General features: G+C 30.1%; 5 protein-coding genes across 5 annotated transcripts; 1 reads left to right on the top strand and 4 right to left on the bottom strand.

The window, feature by feature from the left end:
* Nucleotides 1-41: 41 nt before the first annotated feature.
* On the top strand, nt 42-2079 carry tmem50 (uncharacterized protein; the record flags this gene model as incomplete). Its single annotated transcript, XM_020574197.1, has 4 exons — nt 42-113; nt 1324-1371; nt 1567-1934; nt 2028-2079. 4 exons carry the CDS (start codon nt 42-44, stop codon nt 2077-2079), a joined length of 540 nt encoding a protein of 179 aa, XP_020436269.1.
* Nucleotides 2080-2314: 235 nt separating this feature from the next.
* Nucleotides 2315-3400, bottom strand: PPL_03225 (uncharacterized protein; the record flags this gene model as incomplete). The annotated part of the gene is made up of 1 exon (XM_020574196.1): nt 2315-3400. One exon carries the CDS (start codon nt 3398-3400, stop codon nt 2315-2317), a length of 1086 nt encoding a protein of 361 aa, XP_020436268.1.
* A 176-nt stretch (nt 3401-3576) lies between these two features.
* On the bottom strand, nt 3577-12426 carry PPL_03224 (uncharacterized protein; the record flags this gene model as incomplete). Its single annotated transcript, XM_020574195.1, has 17 exons — nt 3577-4180; nt 4255-4563; nt 4661-4843; nt 5193-5238; nt 5322-5571; nt 5649-6110; nt 6172-6369; nt 6429-6595; nt 6665-6920; nt 6982-7054; nt 7633-7679; nt 8395-8458; nt 8914-8998; nt 9069-11620; nt 11708-11914; nt 12127-12293; nt 12376-12426. The coding sequence occupies 17 exons, from the start codon at nt 12424-12426 to the stop codon at nt 3577-3579; spliced, it is 5721 nt and encodes a 1906-aa protein (XP_020436267.1).
* Nucleotides 12427-15251: 2825 nt separating this feature from the next.
* PPL_03223 (uncharacterized protein) lies at nt 15252-16337 on the bottom strand (the record flags this gene model as incomplete). The annotated part of the gene is made up of 3 exons (XM_020574194.1): nt 15252-15258; nt 15515-15599; nt 15695-16337. 3 exons carry the CDS (start codon nt 16335-16337, stop codon nt 15252-15254), a joined length of 735 nt encoding a protein of 244 aa, XP_020436266.1.
* Nucleotides 16338-16610: 273 nt separating this feature from the next.
* On the bottom strand, nt 16611-18464 carry rpl13a (uL13 family ribosomal protein; the record flags this gene model as incomplete). The annotated part of the gene is made up of 5 exons (XM_020574193.1): nt 16611-17035; nt 17146-17269; nt 17429-17447; nt 18282-18333; nt 18404-18464. 5 exons carry the CDS (start codon nt 18462-18464, stop codon nt 16611-16613), a joined length of 681 nt encoding a protein of 226 aa, XP_020436265.1.
* Nucleotides 18465-18532: the final 68 nt, after the last annotated feature.

Raw genomic sequence — 18532 nt, 5'->3', positions numbered from 1 at the left:
TTTCAAGGTGTCCGTTGGCTCAAAATAGTACTGATATAGGAATGAATAGGATACAATACAATTCGGCGTTCCAAATGAAGGAAGTTCAATGGCCTGTAGTCTTGAAAGATAAGGTGTTTTAGATTGTCCATCTATAGATAGATATATTGTTTTTTGTTTTTTTTTTTATTCACATTAGTGTCATATTTTTACCAATAATAATAATAATAATAGTGTTTTAAAAACACTTACAATTTAAATCTATAAATAAAACTATAAATAAAACTAAAATAAATAATTTATTTTTATAAAATATATTCATTTTAAGTTTTTCTTATTTTACTATGCTACACAAACAAAAGTATTGAAATAAAAAAAGGGAATGTGTCAAAAGATATTTTAAAGTACCAGTTCCAAAACAAAATCATTTTAATCTTACATAAAAACAAAAAAAACCAAAAAAAAATGCAATAATTAATTGAATAAAAAAAAAGTAGGATAAAAAAAATATCTCCTCTGAAATCAACAAACACTTGAAGCCTTCAAAGTCTAAAAAAGATAAAAAATGAAACTAAAAAAAAAACTTTAGGCTCATAATTTAGTAAAATTAGAATTTTTGATTTAAAAATGTGCACAGCGAACCGTCAATCATTCGTAGAACTCATTATTCGCCAAAAAACTTGAATTAAAAATATTAATATATGGTTTTTTTATAATTCTTTCTTTGCATTGTTATTTGTACTCTTCATATGCTGCTGTGTTGTTTTTGGTTTTTTTTTTAAACCGTGATTATGTTAAGAGTAACTCTTCTAGGGCGATCGCCATTATTATTATTATTCTTTGAACAAATTTAATTCCGCGACACATAAATAATGTTTGTTTAATGTCATACCGACAGTTCATTATTAATGTCTTGTGTAGAAAGAGTAAACAAATAAATTTAAAGATATAAAAACAAACACTTTTTTTCTTTAAAACGTAAAATCAACTTTCCTTTGAGGTTCAAAAAATGAATTCCTAATTTTGTGGGAGTTTTTTTTGCAATTAAAATTATTTTTTTTAAAGCACACAGTTGCCCTAACATCTATCATATCATTCATCAGTTGTTACATTTTTTTAATTAAATAACTTTTATTTATAACCTAATAAACTCAACACACACACACACATACACACACATATATATAATAATAATAATAATAACACACTCACACAAATTTAATAATTTAATTTTCTTTTTTTTTCTTTAATCAAAATTTTTTTTTTTTTTTGTTTAATATAAGCTTTATAGTTTTGTATACAATCAAACAATACAAAATTAAATATATATATAATATAATATAGAACATTAAAAAAATGAAGAAAGTATTGGCATTTTTGGCAGGTGCATTTGTATGTATTTTGATCAATAGTCATCACTATTTGTAGATTTGTGATTTGGTTTGATTTGATTAGATTGTTTATTTTGATTGATTGTTTGATTCGATCGAATATCAATTCTACTTTAATCATTTGAAAAAACAACAACATATTCACAGATTATTAATATTAATAATAATAATAATAATAATGATAATATCATTATAGTTTAGTATAGGATGGTTCATTTGGATTGATGGACATGTTTATGAGAATCATAGAAATAGAGAGACCGATGGATTTGGACCATCGATTCAATGGGTTTACTATCTACCGGGAATCTTTGCAACCGTAGCACTAGTTATGACCAACATTGTCAATATAGAGTCACTGAGTGGATCGTCGTTCCTCTCTGACGAAGGTACTTCAACAAAGATCCGTATCTGGTTATTCCTTAGTTTTGCTATCAGTTTTGGTTGTGTTGCCGCTGCCATTTGGATCATGGCTGCCGTCTTTATGCCACCACACAACAAGAACTCTGACGCTGAGTACCCAGGTATTGCTTTGACCGTTCAAAATGTTATGATTTTCATTAGGTAAGTCTATTTCTTATCAACTAGCTAAGACAAATCAAAATACATATGTTTTCAAATATTAACATATCATCTCTATCTTTTTTATTATTATAGTTCATTGACATTGATGTACTCAAAGTCAAGAAGAGAGGAAAATGAATTTTAAATAATGTGATCGCTTTGATAAACTAAATAAGATAGATATAGCAACAACAAGAATACAATCAGCCAACCATTATTACTTTATAGTAGTAAAATTAGATATCATTTTTTTACTTCTTTTTTAAATTTGTACAAATAAATTATGTTTTTTTTATATATAAAAAAGAAAAGAAAAGATAAGATAAGATTTGAGTTATTTTTTATTATATTATAGCTAATATGACAGGAATGAATGATGTTTAATCATCATTTTGTTCTTCTTCAGATTCTTCACCTTCGCCATCGGATGAATCGTTGTTGTCATCATCCTTCTCTTTATCTGGTGATCCCGTAGATCTAAGCTTCTCAAGTCCGTAACAAACACCGATCAGTTTACAACAATCGTCGTTGGAGAGTGCACCTTTGTATGGTTCAAGCGATGATTTATCTTTGGCTTCTTTCAGACCGGCTTCGAATGCATCGATACACTTTTGAATGGCAGCGGCAGTCGATTTAGTGATGTCTTTGATTTGTGCAACTTTGTGACCTTGCTTGTGTAGTGCGGTGTTCATGTAGTGCTTTCCTTTCTTGACCTTATCCGGCAATCTAATATAACGGTAGTCACGTCCAAAGTAGAACTCTTTGTCCTTCTTGTACATCTTCATCGTCAAACCGACACGACCAGAGGAAATAGGTTTTCTTACGTCGGGCTTCTTTCGCGAGCTGTGGTCGCGCATTGTCAGATACATTCCCTTGTTCTCGCCTGGCAACAGCGAGGTTCCGTACTTGGTGACGAACGATTGGATATCTGGCTCGCCCGCCTCCCTAAGGAGATTGTCGACTGTTAGCGATGGTCCGTCCACCAAGTTTGTCTTGGCATCGACACGCTCGATTCCACGAATCAAAATACCGGCGTAGGCAGTGCCGTCGCCAAATGTGATGTCCAGTCCTTTGTAGCTGGCGGTCTTGTAGCCACCGCCATTCTGACGATGGAAATACCACGATGCCATTCTACGTTGATGTTCGTCACCGTGTGCATAGTGATCGACATGATTGTAGCCCTTGAAGTAATATTCGATTTCCACCAACACATAGGGAATACCGCCAACCATCAAAACGACATCGTTCATCAACCTATTGGCCATATTATCAAAGATCTCTTTGAATTCCTCTTCTTTTGCTGTCTTTATATTCTTGATCTCGAGGATATCGAGAATCCGTTGACGATCGATTGTAGCTGCGTCATCAAGCTCATCAGAGTCATCTGACTTTTGTACTTTTTTGACTTGATCTTCTGATGATGAATCTACTTCATCAGTCTCTTCACTAATTAATCTTTTTGGCATTGTTTAGTCCTTAAAGAATATATATATATATAAATATTACAACTCTATACTAAAATAAAAATAATAAAAAGTCAAATCAAATCTTTAAAGATGGAAAGAACGATTACATTTTTAAATTTCCTGTAAAAAATAAATATCTTTTTCATAGAAAAATTCAAGAGTTTTTTTATAACCGTTTATTTTGTTTTTGCAACAAACCACTGCTGAAATTGATAATTAATATTACATTTATCAAGTTTTAAGTTATTGTTATTATTATTATTATTAGACAATAGTTGATTGCCAACCAAACATAACTCGTTATCTTTGTTTATGATTAGATTGTTTTCACTGCTGTACTTCCATTGTTGTCTAATATTATCTTCTCTACATTTTTCGTATATAATTGTGTATTTGTTGATTGTATTGTTGCTTAGTTGGTACGATAAACATGTATCATCTTTTGTAGAGATGAGTGAGTGATAATCACTGAATACCAGTAGTTCGTCCCAACTATCAACACATTTCTTCATAACAACGTCACCAGATGTATTGTTGTTGGCGGTTCCAATGCACAATGAACCGTTTGACCACAATCTAATTGAATCTCTTTTTGAATTACCAACGGAATCGAAATGAATAGACCCATTCGATACTTCTTCAACTTTCGATAGATGCTGACAATTCTTTGATACCCAAATTCTTGAAACCGTTGAATTAATATGATCATCAGCGATTGGTGTAGCAAAACGAGATATAGAATAAGGTTGGTTATAACAATTAGAGTCTTTATAGTTCCATCTATTTATAGATAAGTATATAGACATTTAGATTAACATAATAAACTTATATAATTAATAAAATTATAAACATACTCAAAGTATTCTACCCAATTGATCATTGAATGTGGACTTATAGTTGATTGTAATGTTTTGATACTTCCAATGGTGAATTTGGTCGTAGAGTTAATAGTAACATTCACAGTGTACCATCCATCACCAGTTGTGTATAGAATGAATTTGTTTACATCACCTTCCCTCCAATTAAAATCATAGTTACAATGATAACCAATTCCTTCACCTTCAAATCTAGTGCAGTATGATCCTTGACTTCCTTTACTAAAAGATTCAGCATCCCATATCGAGAAAATAAAAGTTCTCTTGTTTTCACCTATTGTTTGTAATCTATTAACATGTGAATATAATAAAATATTTTTAATGTGTGTTAAAAAAATGAAATAAAAACAATCATGATAGCACAAATAAATATTTGTATTCATACCCTGTATATCCATATCCATTTGAACCTAACAATGAGAATTGATTACTCCAAAATACATTTGAATAAGAACCTGGGTCTATGAATACAACAATTTCAAATTCAACTTTTTTAAATCCATTATTATTTCCTGGTGGAAAAACTATGTGTGAATAGGTACCTGGCGTTAATCCATTAGAATACACTCTGATAATAAAAAAAATAATAATAATAACACCAATATTCATTATTGATAAAACTAACATGTAGTTAATTAGGTATTATATAATGTTTGAACATTTTTGAACTACAAATAAAATTAACTTTATAATAACCCGATATTCAGATGAAAATAGTTCAATCGAATTAGTATTATACCACACTTTAGAATTGATAATCAATAGATAAAAACATAATTGTTAGTTAAATTACATCTATTAAAATCGAAAGCAATTTATTTTAACGTTAATCATATTACAAAAAGATATTTCTGACAGCTTGTAGACAGAAATAGTTAAGCAAATAAATGTGATATTAAAGTTACTTTTATCTTAACTCTACTTTAACCTTAAATGGTAATGGTTCAAGTGTAACTCCCATATCTAATAGTGATAAATTGTTTTGATTGTTAATATAATTTAAATTCAATTAATTGAAAAAGTTTATAATTTTACTTAATACCTACTTGTTTTCTCTGAGAATAAATCATCGGTTGGTCTAACAAACTTGAATGTTCTAAAGATGTTTGCAGTCAGTAGGAAAGCTTCTACCTCTGCAAGATTTGATCCTACACATCGACGTGGTCCATTACCAAAGACAATTGGTGGTGTTGTATTTTTATCTGATTCAATAAATCTTGTTGGATCAAATATGAGTGGGTTACTCCAAATCTTTTCAGATAGTGACGCAGAATATAAATTTATAATAACTTGTGACTAAATAGATAGATAATTAATTAATTAATAAGTTTAAAATTATAATAGATAAATATTGATTTAACTTTTATACATACATCTTTTGGAATAAAATAACCACCAACAGTTGTATTTTGTGTACATTTATGGGGTAGACCTAGAGGAGCAGTTGGTCTATATCTCCAACCTTCTCTTATTAGACTATTGGTGATTGGGAATAGTATTTTCTTACTGAAATCTATTGATTTATCTTCTACATAGTTTGTAGCCAACTCTTTGTATACCATATCTTGGTGTTCTGGATTGTTGGCAAGAAGGAGAATCAACCATTCAATGGCAGTTGATCCTGTATCTGTACCACCAACTATCAAATCAATACAAATTCTCTCAAGGCAAGAATAGTCCAAAATTCTATCAGAATCTCTATCCGCCTCATACTCGATGATTAGATAATCGATGAAATCTCTAGGATTGTTTCTATCTATTGTTTGTAAATGTTCTTTTACATTTACTCTGGCAAATTCAACTATACCATTTGTAACAGTTCTAAGTTCTCTTAACTATGTTTTTATATATCAATATTTAGTTTATAAAAATAAAATATTATTAAAATATAATTACATTATTAAAATAATTTAAGAAAGGAATATAATCACCAGGATTACCAGCAGCCATTAGATTCACCATTCTTACAGAATTGTGTAGGATCTGATGAACTTCTTCGGATCTTTCCTCTGGATTGAAAGGTGCTTCTTTTGAGAATAAAAATGAAAACATAACATTGAAGGCAGTCATCTTTAGGAATGGTCTCATATCAATCTTTATAAAATAAAGAATTAGAAAAAAGAAATTAAATAAAATTGAAATTCCATACATACTGGTTGACCTTTTTTAATTTCCTCTTTTAGTGCAGATGCCATATTTTCAAATTGTTTACAAATTAGAGTATCCATTTTTCTACTTTTAGATTTTGTTAAGGCAGCTGCAGCAATTCCTCTTAATTTCCTCCAATGATCTCCATTAGTAAATCCAATATTATTTGAATCTACAAAAAAATTGAATAAATATTAATAACTTTTAAAAAGAAACTAAATAAATTTTAAATCTAATTTACCTCCAACAATATGCATGGATAAATTCATATGTCTATCTGAAAAAATATCAGATTGGTTGGTGAATGCCTCGTTGATTACTTCTGGCTCACTTAAAACAACAGTATAAACAGAACCAAGCCACATTGAGAAAATTGGTCCATATTTTTGATATAATTTATGTAAACCAATTTGTGGTTGACCATTAGCAATTAAATGTAAAGATCCGATAATTGGGAAAGAAAAAGGTCCTGGTGGACCAATCTTTCTTGTTTGAACCTATTTTAAATAAAAAAGTCAAAATACTTTATAATTTTAAAAATACTGTCAATTGACATACATAATGAAGTAATAATATAATTATTATACCTATTAACACTGATATGATTATCATTCTATGAATATTTTTATATCTAAAATGAAGAATAATTTTATCTATAAAAAGGACAAAGTTGGAAAGTATAATGATGTGATTATGTTGAATAATTTATATATATATATATATCTCTAAGGTGAAAAAGACAACAATGAAATTTAATATTGAAATTGTGTAAAATTTATTTATAGGCTTTTTTTATGCCAAAATTTGTAGCTACTGGATAGAATATATATAAATCAAAGTATTAATTTATAATTATAAAAGTAGGAATGTTTTGGTGTCTGTTCACCTGTCAACGTTAAGCACATTTTACAATGGTTTTATATTGAACATGCTATGCATAATCCAAATGAGGCTCCACCTATTGGACGGGAGTATTTTTGACTGATTATTTTGATTCAGTCACTCCTAGTGATGGGGTTTAGTTTTAAAATGTGTTGATCAATATTGCCAACCTTTTTTTAAAATTTAAAAAAAAAAAAGTGGTGCAAGCGCAAAGAAAAGATTGTCATAATAGAAAAATTACACAAGGTGTGTCGACCGTGTGAAAATGATAGAATGATAATAAGTAGTTAACCAATATTTTTATATTAATACATGAATTCAATTTACCTATATTCAATAACAATAACAATGTTTTGGATAAATATATCGTAGACCTTTTTTGTTGAATACATACACCCAATCACTTGAATAAGTGAAGTTGATTAAGCATGCAATCAATTACCACCTAGTCAGATGAGCTAATGGGGTAGGTATGTATGTGATGTGTTTGTTGATTATCTTCTTCTTTGTGAGATTTATTGTACCATGATATTTAGGGTGATGATCATCTTTGTGGAGTGGTGATACTAAAGTTGGTTAAGTGGTTAATTTAAGTTTGAGAAAAGAGTGGTGACCACCCCACCTGTTTATATATTAAATAATACGATTAAAGTATATCAAATGAACAACAATTTTTTGCATTTGATCATATCTATTTTTGTGTGTGTTGAACACCCTTGATACTTTCATTGCAATAATCTTTTTTCTTGGTTAATTAAATTTAAATTTTATTTTTATATTATTATTGTCTATTTGCTGATTTGATTAATTTTAAAATCTTTGTCCAGTAATCTTTGTGAAAAGATCAACAAATGAGGGAATAGAAAAAAATCAAAAAATCAAATGGAATCGAAAATTAAAATAAAATAAATTGTGATCAACTAAGTTTAAACAAACCTATGGAGATAGTTTGTATGAAGTGGTTATTTTTGATCGCTCATTAATGAATAATAAAAAAGTGCACTTTGTTGCAAACTAATTCATTTTTAAACCATTCTAAAAATTAACAACTAAATAAAGGTTTTGGTTTTGAAAATTTAATATTATTACTAATGTAGTTTGATTACCCCAGTTGATAGATGTATAATGTCCTCGTGCCGTGATGTTCACACTACTATTTTTCTAAAAATGAACAACGAATGATCATATAAATTATTAAATTTTCTATTGCTTTTTATTACCATATATATATAGGTTTAGGATCAATCCCAAATAAAATTATTTACAATGGTTTTTACAAAAATAGAATTATAATGATACAACCTGTATGTATTCATAAAAATAAACACTCAAGTATTTTTTTGTTATATTTAATATTAATTTTTATTTGATTATTTCTCTTTGTTGATAATAACCTTTTTGTATTTATACATCTGTTGTTCTGTTGTGGTACTTTGTATGTTCGCTAAACTCTTTCATTTTAATTTCTTTTATATTTCTTCTTTCTCTTAGGATTTGTACATCTGTTGGGTAATATTGACAACAGTAACTATATTTACAAAGAAAAAGTAATGAATTAGTACAAATTCCCTATTGTTTTTTGTTGTTTTGTACTTGTTGATTACTTACTATTTGAAAATGAAATCAGGTACCAATGCAATTAGAATAATAATTAATATAGTTAAATGATAAGATACTGTCTTTAATTCGATTGCTATAATGATTTGATTAATAAATGTTAGATTAGATTGTTTTTGTTTTGATTTGTTTTTTTTGTTACTTACAGAAAATATCAAACATATTTGAGTTTAATCCTCTTACGTATGAGTAGAGCATCAACATGATGAAATAGACGAGGAAAGAGAATAGGATACTTCCGACGTTGAAGAGATTCCATGTCTTGATTTCAACTGCAATCTTAAAGTTTGATACGAGTATTGCAGCGGTCGACACCAGTGTACCGAATGTCCAGATACCAGAGGTGTGTCCGTTTGGACCCATAATATCGTTGTCCATCAACAAGTAGAAACCAAAGAACATGGTAAGCGAGTGCCACAACGCAGCAATGTTCCACATCAAGAAAGTCTTTTTGGTAAAGATTGGCGAAAGCTGAAGACGACGGTAGATGAGTGGATTACTCATGATCGAAGTGTCGTCGATGTCCTTCTCGACGAGACCATAGAAGAATGGTGGCAACGAAGTGAAAAGAATATTGTAGAATGTGATGATCCAACTGTCAAAGATGGTTTGTCCTGTGAAAAGACTGAAGAAAGAGAACCAGAACAGACAGAGAGTGAAACACATGTTCTTGTAGAATGAATATTGAATGAGACCGGCAACTCTCAGGTAAGAGTAACGTCCGTGTACACAGAGAAGACGCTTGAGATGGTGGAACTGATGGATTGCATAGTCAGAGGCACGCGCAGCTTGTGTACCCTCCATACCGAAAACACCTACACCTACATGCGCTTCTTGTATCATCGACACGTCATTGGCACCGTCACCAATGGCAAGCGAAATCTTTTGTTCTGACTCCTTGACGACACGCACGACCAGCGCCTTTTGCAGCGGAGTGACACGACAACAGATAACCGACTTACAGGCACGTCCCAAACGCAAGAACTTATCACGATGGTCGTGTAGAGCGTATGAGAGTGTTTGTCCATCGATAACCATACCGTATTCAGTAGCCAGCTGTGGAATCATAATTTCGGGTGGTGGTGCTCCACTGACAGTCACGACACCAGTGTCCTCCTCAACTTCAGGTGGAAGTAGCGCAACATAACGATCGAGAATCTCTCCACATTCCTCTGAGCTTTCAGTGTTGATAAAGATCAACTCCATCGATGGATCGAACAGACGACACGAGTAACCAATGTTGACTGCAGTCTCTTGCTTGTCACCTGTCAACACCCAGATGTGCAGACCGGCCTCCAACAAATAGCTGATAGTTTCCGGCACGTTGTACTGAAGTTTATCTTCGATAGCGGTTGTTCCAATCAGTGTCATGTCACGCTCAATCAACTCACAGACTGCCTCGACACGCTCCTCACGATTCTCAATGGCGGTGTTTGCTTGGAAGAACTGATCTTTCCACTGGTTGTACTCGTCTATTGACAACTCGCGCTCAGCTACCATCAGAGTACGATATCCCTCACGAGAGAATGTCTTTAGATAGTTGAGAGTTTCCTCCTTACATTGATTCTTATCACGTGAATTCAATCGACAGGTAATAGCCATGTCTGCTCCCTTGGAGAGTAGTTTGATGGCACCCTCAGGTGTACGAACAATAACCGACATACGACGACGAGCCGAAGAGAATTCCAACACTGCCAACAACGCATAGCTAGTCTCCACACCGAGTTCTCTTATTACCATTTCATCGGATTTACGACCGAGGAAGATGAACCCGTTGGATTTTGCGGTTTGTACCAATGCCAACTCGTCTGGCGATTGCGACTGGTAGACGGTCTCACCAGTTGTTTCGTCAATCTCTGGAATTACAGTGTGGCAGAGTGCAAGAATACGAAGGAAACTCTGTACTTTGGTGCGATTGTTACGCTCGAGTGAAGCGATGAGACCGCCTGGATTCTCACGCTCGTCATAGAGGTCGGCACCAATGGAGCACTTACAGAAACGCATAATATTCTCAGTCAAAGTGCCAGTCTTGTCACTGAAAATATGTTGAATTCTACCGAGATCTTCATTGATACTCGATGTCTTGGCTTTACAATGCTGATCGGCAACCGGTGCTCCGTTCTCATTGGCAGCCATCTGTAGATCCCATTGCATGAACCAAGCTTGTCCCATCTTTACAACCTCCATAGTCACCCAGAGAGAAATGGGAATCATAGTATTGAACAAAATGAAATAGGTAAAGAAATTAACAATTCCATAGGTCGGTAGCGAGTACTGAGTGATACCAAGGTAAGGGATGAATCGTGCGACGTTATCCTCAAAGTAGGATGATGCCACCGAACCAATCAGACAAATACAGATCTGGAAGATGAATACATAGAGAATGAGACGATTCATAAACTTCTCGACAGTGGAGAACTTTGAGGGAGGTGGCTGCTGGTTCAGTGACATCTTGGTATCGATACCGGTGTAGGCGACAGCTGCAAACACATGCTTGGTATTACGCAGCTGTGAACCACGCTGAAGGAACATTGTATGATTCAAAGAGTGTACAGTGTGATCATTATCCAAACCCTCCAAATTAATTCTACCATTAAATCTGTAGAGACGTTCATTCGGTAACTCATAGACAATACTACCACGCATCGATGAAATTTGTTCCATATTCTGAGCAAAACTTGTTTCAGCAATTGATTTTCTAACTTTTAAATTTGTTTCACTTTGTTTTCATTGATTAATTAATAATTGTTGTATATTAATCAATATTTTTTATTAATATACATACCCATCAAGATTGGAAGTTTCAACATAACAAATACCATCGTCATTGGTAGAACTTAAAAGTACAAGATCCGCTGGAAAACGTTGACCATTGCTAATCTTTACGATGTCACCAACTCTGAGATCCTCACTGAATATTGGTACCAATTGATTTTCTCTAACAATATTGAATAATTCTTTATTATATGTCTTATCAGATAAATATCTTGAACTAAAAAATAAATAATTAAATTAAAAATGAAAAAAAAAATTAGTAAAATGAATGATTGAAAAAAGAAAATAAAATGAATTATTATAATACTTACATAATCTTCAAGTGCCTCTTTAATTGCAGTTACTATAAGTACAAAGGATAATGGCAAAATACTGGTTAGTGGTAACAGTGGTGACACTTGTGGAATGAGCTGGATGACAAGCACACACAAGAAGTAGAAATTCGACAATCTTCTGAATTGCTCGAAAAGATTCTTTGGTAAAAACGTTAGCAGAGTGTACTTTGTAGTTCTAATATAGTTGTTTGGAAACTTTCTACCCTGTGTCAATGTTTGTCTTGCATCATTCAAATATAATGTATAGCAATTATTATTTGGCTAAAAATAAATAAGAATAATTAATTATTTCAACTTCAACCAATTATTATTTCCAATGAAATTTATTTAGTTAAATACTTACATCCAGATTATTATTGGATCTTTTTGATTTTGATTTTAATTTGATTTTCATTTTAAACTAATTATTTATTACTGCCTGATATTATAATATTTAAAATAAATAAATATAATGGTACAAAATAACAATATTACAATATATTTTTTGGTCAACAACAATAACAAGGACAATGTTCCAACTAAAAAGTATAAAATGGAAATAAATATAAGATTATTATTATTATTATTTTCTAATTTATTTATTATTATTTAAATCTTGAATAAACTACATGAACATAATTTATTACTATATTAATATTTATTTATTGTAAAATGAAATAATAACAATAATAATATTAAATAGTATTACTAGTATTTAATATTTATATAGAAAATAATAATAATTTTGAGATGAATGTATTAATTTGGAAATCAACTAATTGATTGATTGTCTAGATTTGTTGGAAAGTGAAAGTGAAAGGTGAGTGAGTGATTGATTAGTGAACTAACTTGGTGACGGGTTAAACAACTAATTCGATTGGAAATATAATACTAATACATTTATTTAATATATTAATTATTATTGTACTATCGGTAGTGTTTGTGATTCCAATTTTATTACAACTAAAATAAAAAATGTAGATAGATTTAATGTAGCAGTAGTAGTAATAAGTAATTGTAGCTCTATATTGTAGTATTAGTAAGAACTGGTAGTAGTTGAAGGTGATATTGTGCTGATTTAAATATATATATATATTATAAACAATAGTACTAATAAAATATAATTTATAAAAATATAATATTATTATTATTTTATTATCTTAATTATTATTATTATTCTATTTTTAATTAATTAAATTAAGCAAAATCAAATAAACATATAGACTTGCAAACAGACATATATTATATACATACATTAATACAGACACCAATACAAATAAATATACTAATGGTATAATAATGTTGATGTTGATGCTGATGATGATGATGATAAAAAGATAAAGATATTGATTTGTGTGAATAAGTGAGTTGTGGAAGAAGGTGAAGTAAGAAAGGTAGTATTACTTTTGACATTCAAACAGGTCGCTTACCAATCCGTCTACTTAAATTAAAACAGTCAGAAATTTATAATACAACAATTGTAAAGTAAACTTTTTGATTTAGGACAAGTTGGTGTTAAAATTCTGGAGGTGTTCAGCATCATTTTTTATATTGAATGTGGGATTGTCATTAATGACAGGTGCTCTACCACAACCACCACCAGATAGATAAGAAAGGTTTTGTGTTTGATTTTCATGTTCCATTTTCTTTAAATCTGTATGCATTGTTTATTACTGGTTTTTTTTTATAAAGAATCGAATATTAAGTACATCAACAAGTAAATAAGTATGTACAGACAACAAAAACAAAAACAAAAACAAATCAATCAATCAAATAATTCAACAATTCAATATTTATGGTCGAAATCAGTTTTGTTTCACTCCACTCGTGATCAAGAGATGGGGGAGGTAATGTCGATTGATATAATGAATAGTTGATTTGTTTGATCAAACATATAAAATAATATGTTTTCATGTGAGTGTGTGTGTTTGTGTGTAGTGACCGACTGTTATGATTTATTTTTATGATCATTATTATTTAGAGAGTGTGGGTGTGTGTGTGTTATGTAATGTTTTTGTTTTATGATATTCTAGATTTGGTGAAGTGGTGTTTGGGGATGGATTCTTTATCCCAAAGTGATATAATAAAGCTTAACAACATTATTTTATTTTTTTGCATCAGATTTATTAAATAGATGTGTTAATTTTATAGTGAGATCATATAAAAACAAAGAAAAACCAAACTTTCTATCAATTGAATAATAAAGCTTTATCTTTGTAATCAGATTTCACACAGACTTGATGTTGATGTAATGAATATATCCATCCATCCATTTCTACTCATAATTATATTTATAATTCTTTTTTTTGCAAAAAAAAAAAAAAACAAACAAATAAACATGCATATTAAATTTAGACTGTATAATAATAATTATTATTTTCATAATCCAATTGGATAATAATGTGGCATGTTGTTGTTGTTGTTGTTGTTGTTGTTGTTGTTGTGATTGTTAGAATGCTATAAGTAATGTTTGAACATTGAGAAATACGGTCAACAACATCAATATCATTCTATGTGCGATTGAACTATTGGATAAGATATGTCTTCAGCTTACAAGTAGGAAAATCAAATTTGACACCAATAACAACAAATTGATAGTGATTATTATGATTATTCGATATTTAATCTGACAACAAACAAACAACAACAACAACTAACGACCAACCAACTCACCCACCTACTTGAATTTCCAATTGATATTAATCGACTTTACTTCTTTACAAACTTTCTACAAAAACAATTTCCTAACCAACCAACCAACTAAACATGATTGATGTGAGGTGAGTCTTTCTTCTACATACATACATACATACTTATATATAGATAAATCGTACTCCATCCAACCTAACTAACACCCTCCTACTCCTCTTATAAATAAGTAGTAAGAAGTGACAAGTAAGAAGTAATCATATTATGGTTGACATAAGATACTTCAAATACCACATGATCATCCAATCATTACTTTTCTTTTTTTCTCTTTGCTTCATCTTGTACTCTATCATTATCCCTATTGTTATTGTTGTTTGATTAGTTTTCCTATCTCAATGGTATCACAAAATAAAAATAAAATCAATTCATTATTTTTTTAAAATTATTGTTCTTCTTAATCGTGATCATTAAATCCACTAAGAGTTGAAAGATAGTAACCAAAATAGTAGTAACAAATTGGTGTTTACTTTGTAAATAATTATAATGTTTTATTATTAAATTATTTAATAAATTATCATTATTATCGGGATTTTATTGTCTTTAAATATTATATTATATTCTAAAAGGGCATTTAATAAATACACTATCTATTGAATAGCTATACCTTTGTCGAATTGCAATTTGATTAATTAATTGTTAATTATTATATTATGAGTTGAAAAAAAGAAAAAAAACACTCTTGCTAATAGATTATATCTGATACTATCTTGTTACTATTATTTCTATTATGTTGTTGTTGTTGTTGTTGTTTATCTATCTATTACTGTTGTGTTTGCCTCTGTTTACTTAAATACTTTGAGTAGGGTATATAAAGAGTTTGATGTAATTCTATACATTGTAACCAAAGTAGTGATTGTTTATTGACATCGTCTACTGCTTCTAAATGTAATGTATAACAATTAATTTAAAGTTAGTTAGTTATGATGAATGAATGTCTAGTATAATAATATATATAGTTTTTGTTTTATTATTACCAAATCTATCGACTATACATCTCGGACAACTCTGACTGGTCAGATCTAGATATCCCCATAGACGTACGAATCTACCGAGTACCAGTTGATTCGATAGTTGTTGTTGAATTCTGAGTTGTTGGTCAGAGGTGCTTGCAGCAGTGGTAAGCAGACACTCTATGGTTCCACCACTGTTGTCGTCAATGACAAAGCTGAACTTCAACTTGTCGTCGTCGAATCGAACATTCTTTGATACGATATCGCCAAACAACTCTATCAAATAAATATTGATATGCTCATACATAATAAAAGTATAGCGACGATCGAACATATACGATCGTACTACTTTCATCTTTGAGATATGACGAATGAACACCCGATAGTAACATCTGGATATCACCAAACTATAATATTTATCTTTATACATATAATCATTCTCACTATCATCGTTCTCTACTAACTCATTACCATTATTCCTACTCTTACTATTATAACTACTACTACTATTATTACTATCACTATCTAAATCTATAATATCTACATCTACATCTAAATCTAAATCTTCAATATCAACATCCACTATATCATTATCATTCTTTATTTTACGCTGACTTTTACTTTTATTTATACTATTATTATTATTATTGTTATCATTAACATTCATATTAAATGATAAATGATAAATGAATTGTATTGATCTTGATTTTGTTGGACAACAACAACAATACAATTGATTAATTGATTTAGATATATATCAATTGATTACACAAATTAAACATAATTCAAACAAAGATAGACATGAGATTTAATTTTAATAAACAACAACAACAACAATTTTCATGTGAAAATGTGCTTGGTAGTAGCAGCAGCAGTAGTAGATTCTTTTTAAGAGGATTAATATTTGGCATTTATTTTATGATGTTAACGCATAAATAATTTAAGCATTGACCTTCTTGAGAGCTTGAGATTGGTAAAGACGGAGGAGAGCAGCCTTACGGTAGTGGGAGGCAGCCTTTTGCTTTCTGGTGACTTCGAGCTTGGCAACGACGTCTCTGTATTTCCAACCGACTTGTTGGGCCAATTGACCGAGAACGGTGAATTTACGGCATGGGTTCATCTTGACGACACGGAGAGCCTCTGGTACAACCATCTTCTTGACTCTGTCGTATGGAGCTGGGCAACCCTCGAACATCTTCAATCTGTGGAGAGCCAACATACCACGTGGAGTACGATGTGGCAACATACCACGGACGGCACGCCAGAAGATCTTTGATGGTGAACGGTTGTGACGTTGACCACGGGCGTGGTTGGTATTGCAAGTGAGGTTAAGGAAAGAAGCCCACTTTAACTTGTTACGGTACACTATAATAATGATAATAATAATAATGATAATATTGATATTTTGTTAGTTTCAGTTTGAAATGAACAGAACAGATTTGTTTTGTTAAACAAAAAGTTGTGTGATTACATACATGGACCGGAGATGACGAGTTCCTCACAACGGACGACGACGACCTTTTGTCCACAAAGGAGCTCTTTGGCAACTTTGGAAGCGAGACGACCGAGAAGGTGTCCTTTAGCATCAACTACAACAGTCTATTGATTTTTGTGTGAAAAATAAGATAGTTTCATGTTAGCGTTTTTTTTTGATCTTTTTTTACGTTTTTTTTGTGACAACGATTTTTTAAAAAATTTCAAAGTCAAATCAATTCAATGTTGTTCGTTCGATTTTTATCACTCTATATAATATTTTACTTGACTGTTACTACTACTACTATTATTATTATTATGATATTATTGTTGTTGTTATTATTGTTTTTTATAGATTGATTGTTGATTATAAAGTATTTATTTATTTTTTCTTTAGAAATTCAATATTTCATGACATGATCTGTATCCTAAGAGTCAAAGATCTGTTTTCATAGAATTCTGAATATAATACTATAATCTGTTATATTTCACTGAAAGATGAAAATCTTGAAAATTTTATGATATCTGTGTAATTATAACTAAATAGAGAAAATTTATAAACTAAATAGAAATATAGATAATTGTAGGTAAAGATAGATAGTTTCACTATTTTCTAGTTACTATTAACTAATTATTGCTACTGATATAATTTTCAAACACTTTTTTTATTTTCTATTATCTGTTTATCTATTTTACTAATTATTTCTATTTTTATTGATTATTCTTTGAAGTATTATTTGACGAACGAACGAACGATTGAATTTGATTGCTTTGAACTTAATTACTTTAAAAAATCATTATCTTATTAATATTTGATTATCTACCTTTTGGAACATTTTGCCTATTATCCTCTGATAGTATGGTTGTCGAAAAAGAGAAACAGAAGTCAGTTTGAGCGTGTTTACTCCTGCTTACTTTCGAAAAAAAAAATGTGCATGAAAAAAAAACAAAATTCAAAAAAATGAAAAAAAAATGTTTTTAAAAATTTTAAAAAATAGTAACACGAATGAGGACTTTCATATCATCTCATTGCTTAAATCCTTGCCCGGGCTTTATTTTAAAGATTTAGTAAAATATAATTAATAAACTTTTAAAAATAATAATAATTTTATAAAAAGAAAGATATCTTTCTTTTTACTTTTTATAATTATAACCAATTTTTAATATATTTGTTATTTTTAACATTATTACTATATAAAAAAAAAAAGTATAATATTTTTAATAAAAATAAAAAAAAAATAATGTTATTAATAAATTAACAATATGATGATGATTTTACAATTGTTTGATTAACATTAATATCATTTTCATTGATAAGCATTACATGTTCTTTCTAACTTTTATTGTTGAATTGTATTATTTTTATGTTTTTGCATCTGGCAAAAATAA

The sequence above is a fragment of the Heterostelium album genome (genome assembly GCF_000004825.1).
Source record: "Heterostelium album PN500 unplaced genomic scaffold PPL_scaffold3, whole genome shotgun sequence".
Taxonomy (NCBI): Eukaryota; Evosea; class Eumycetozoa; order Acytosteliales; family Acytosteliaceae; genus Heterostelium; species Heterostelium album.
Note: the sequence above shows the minus strand (reverse complement) of the source record. Positions and strands in the feature narration are given on the sequence as shown.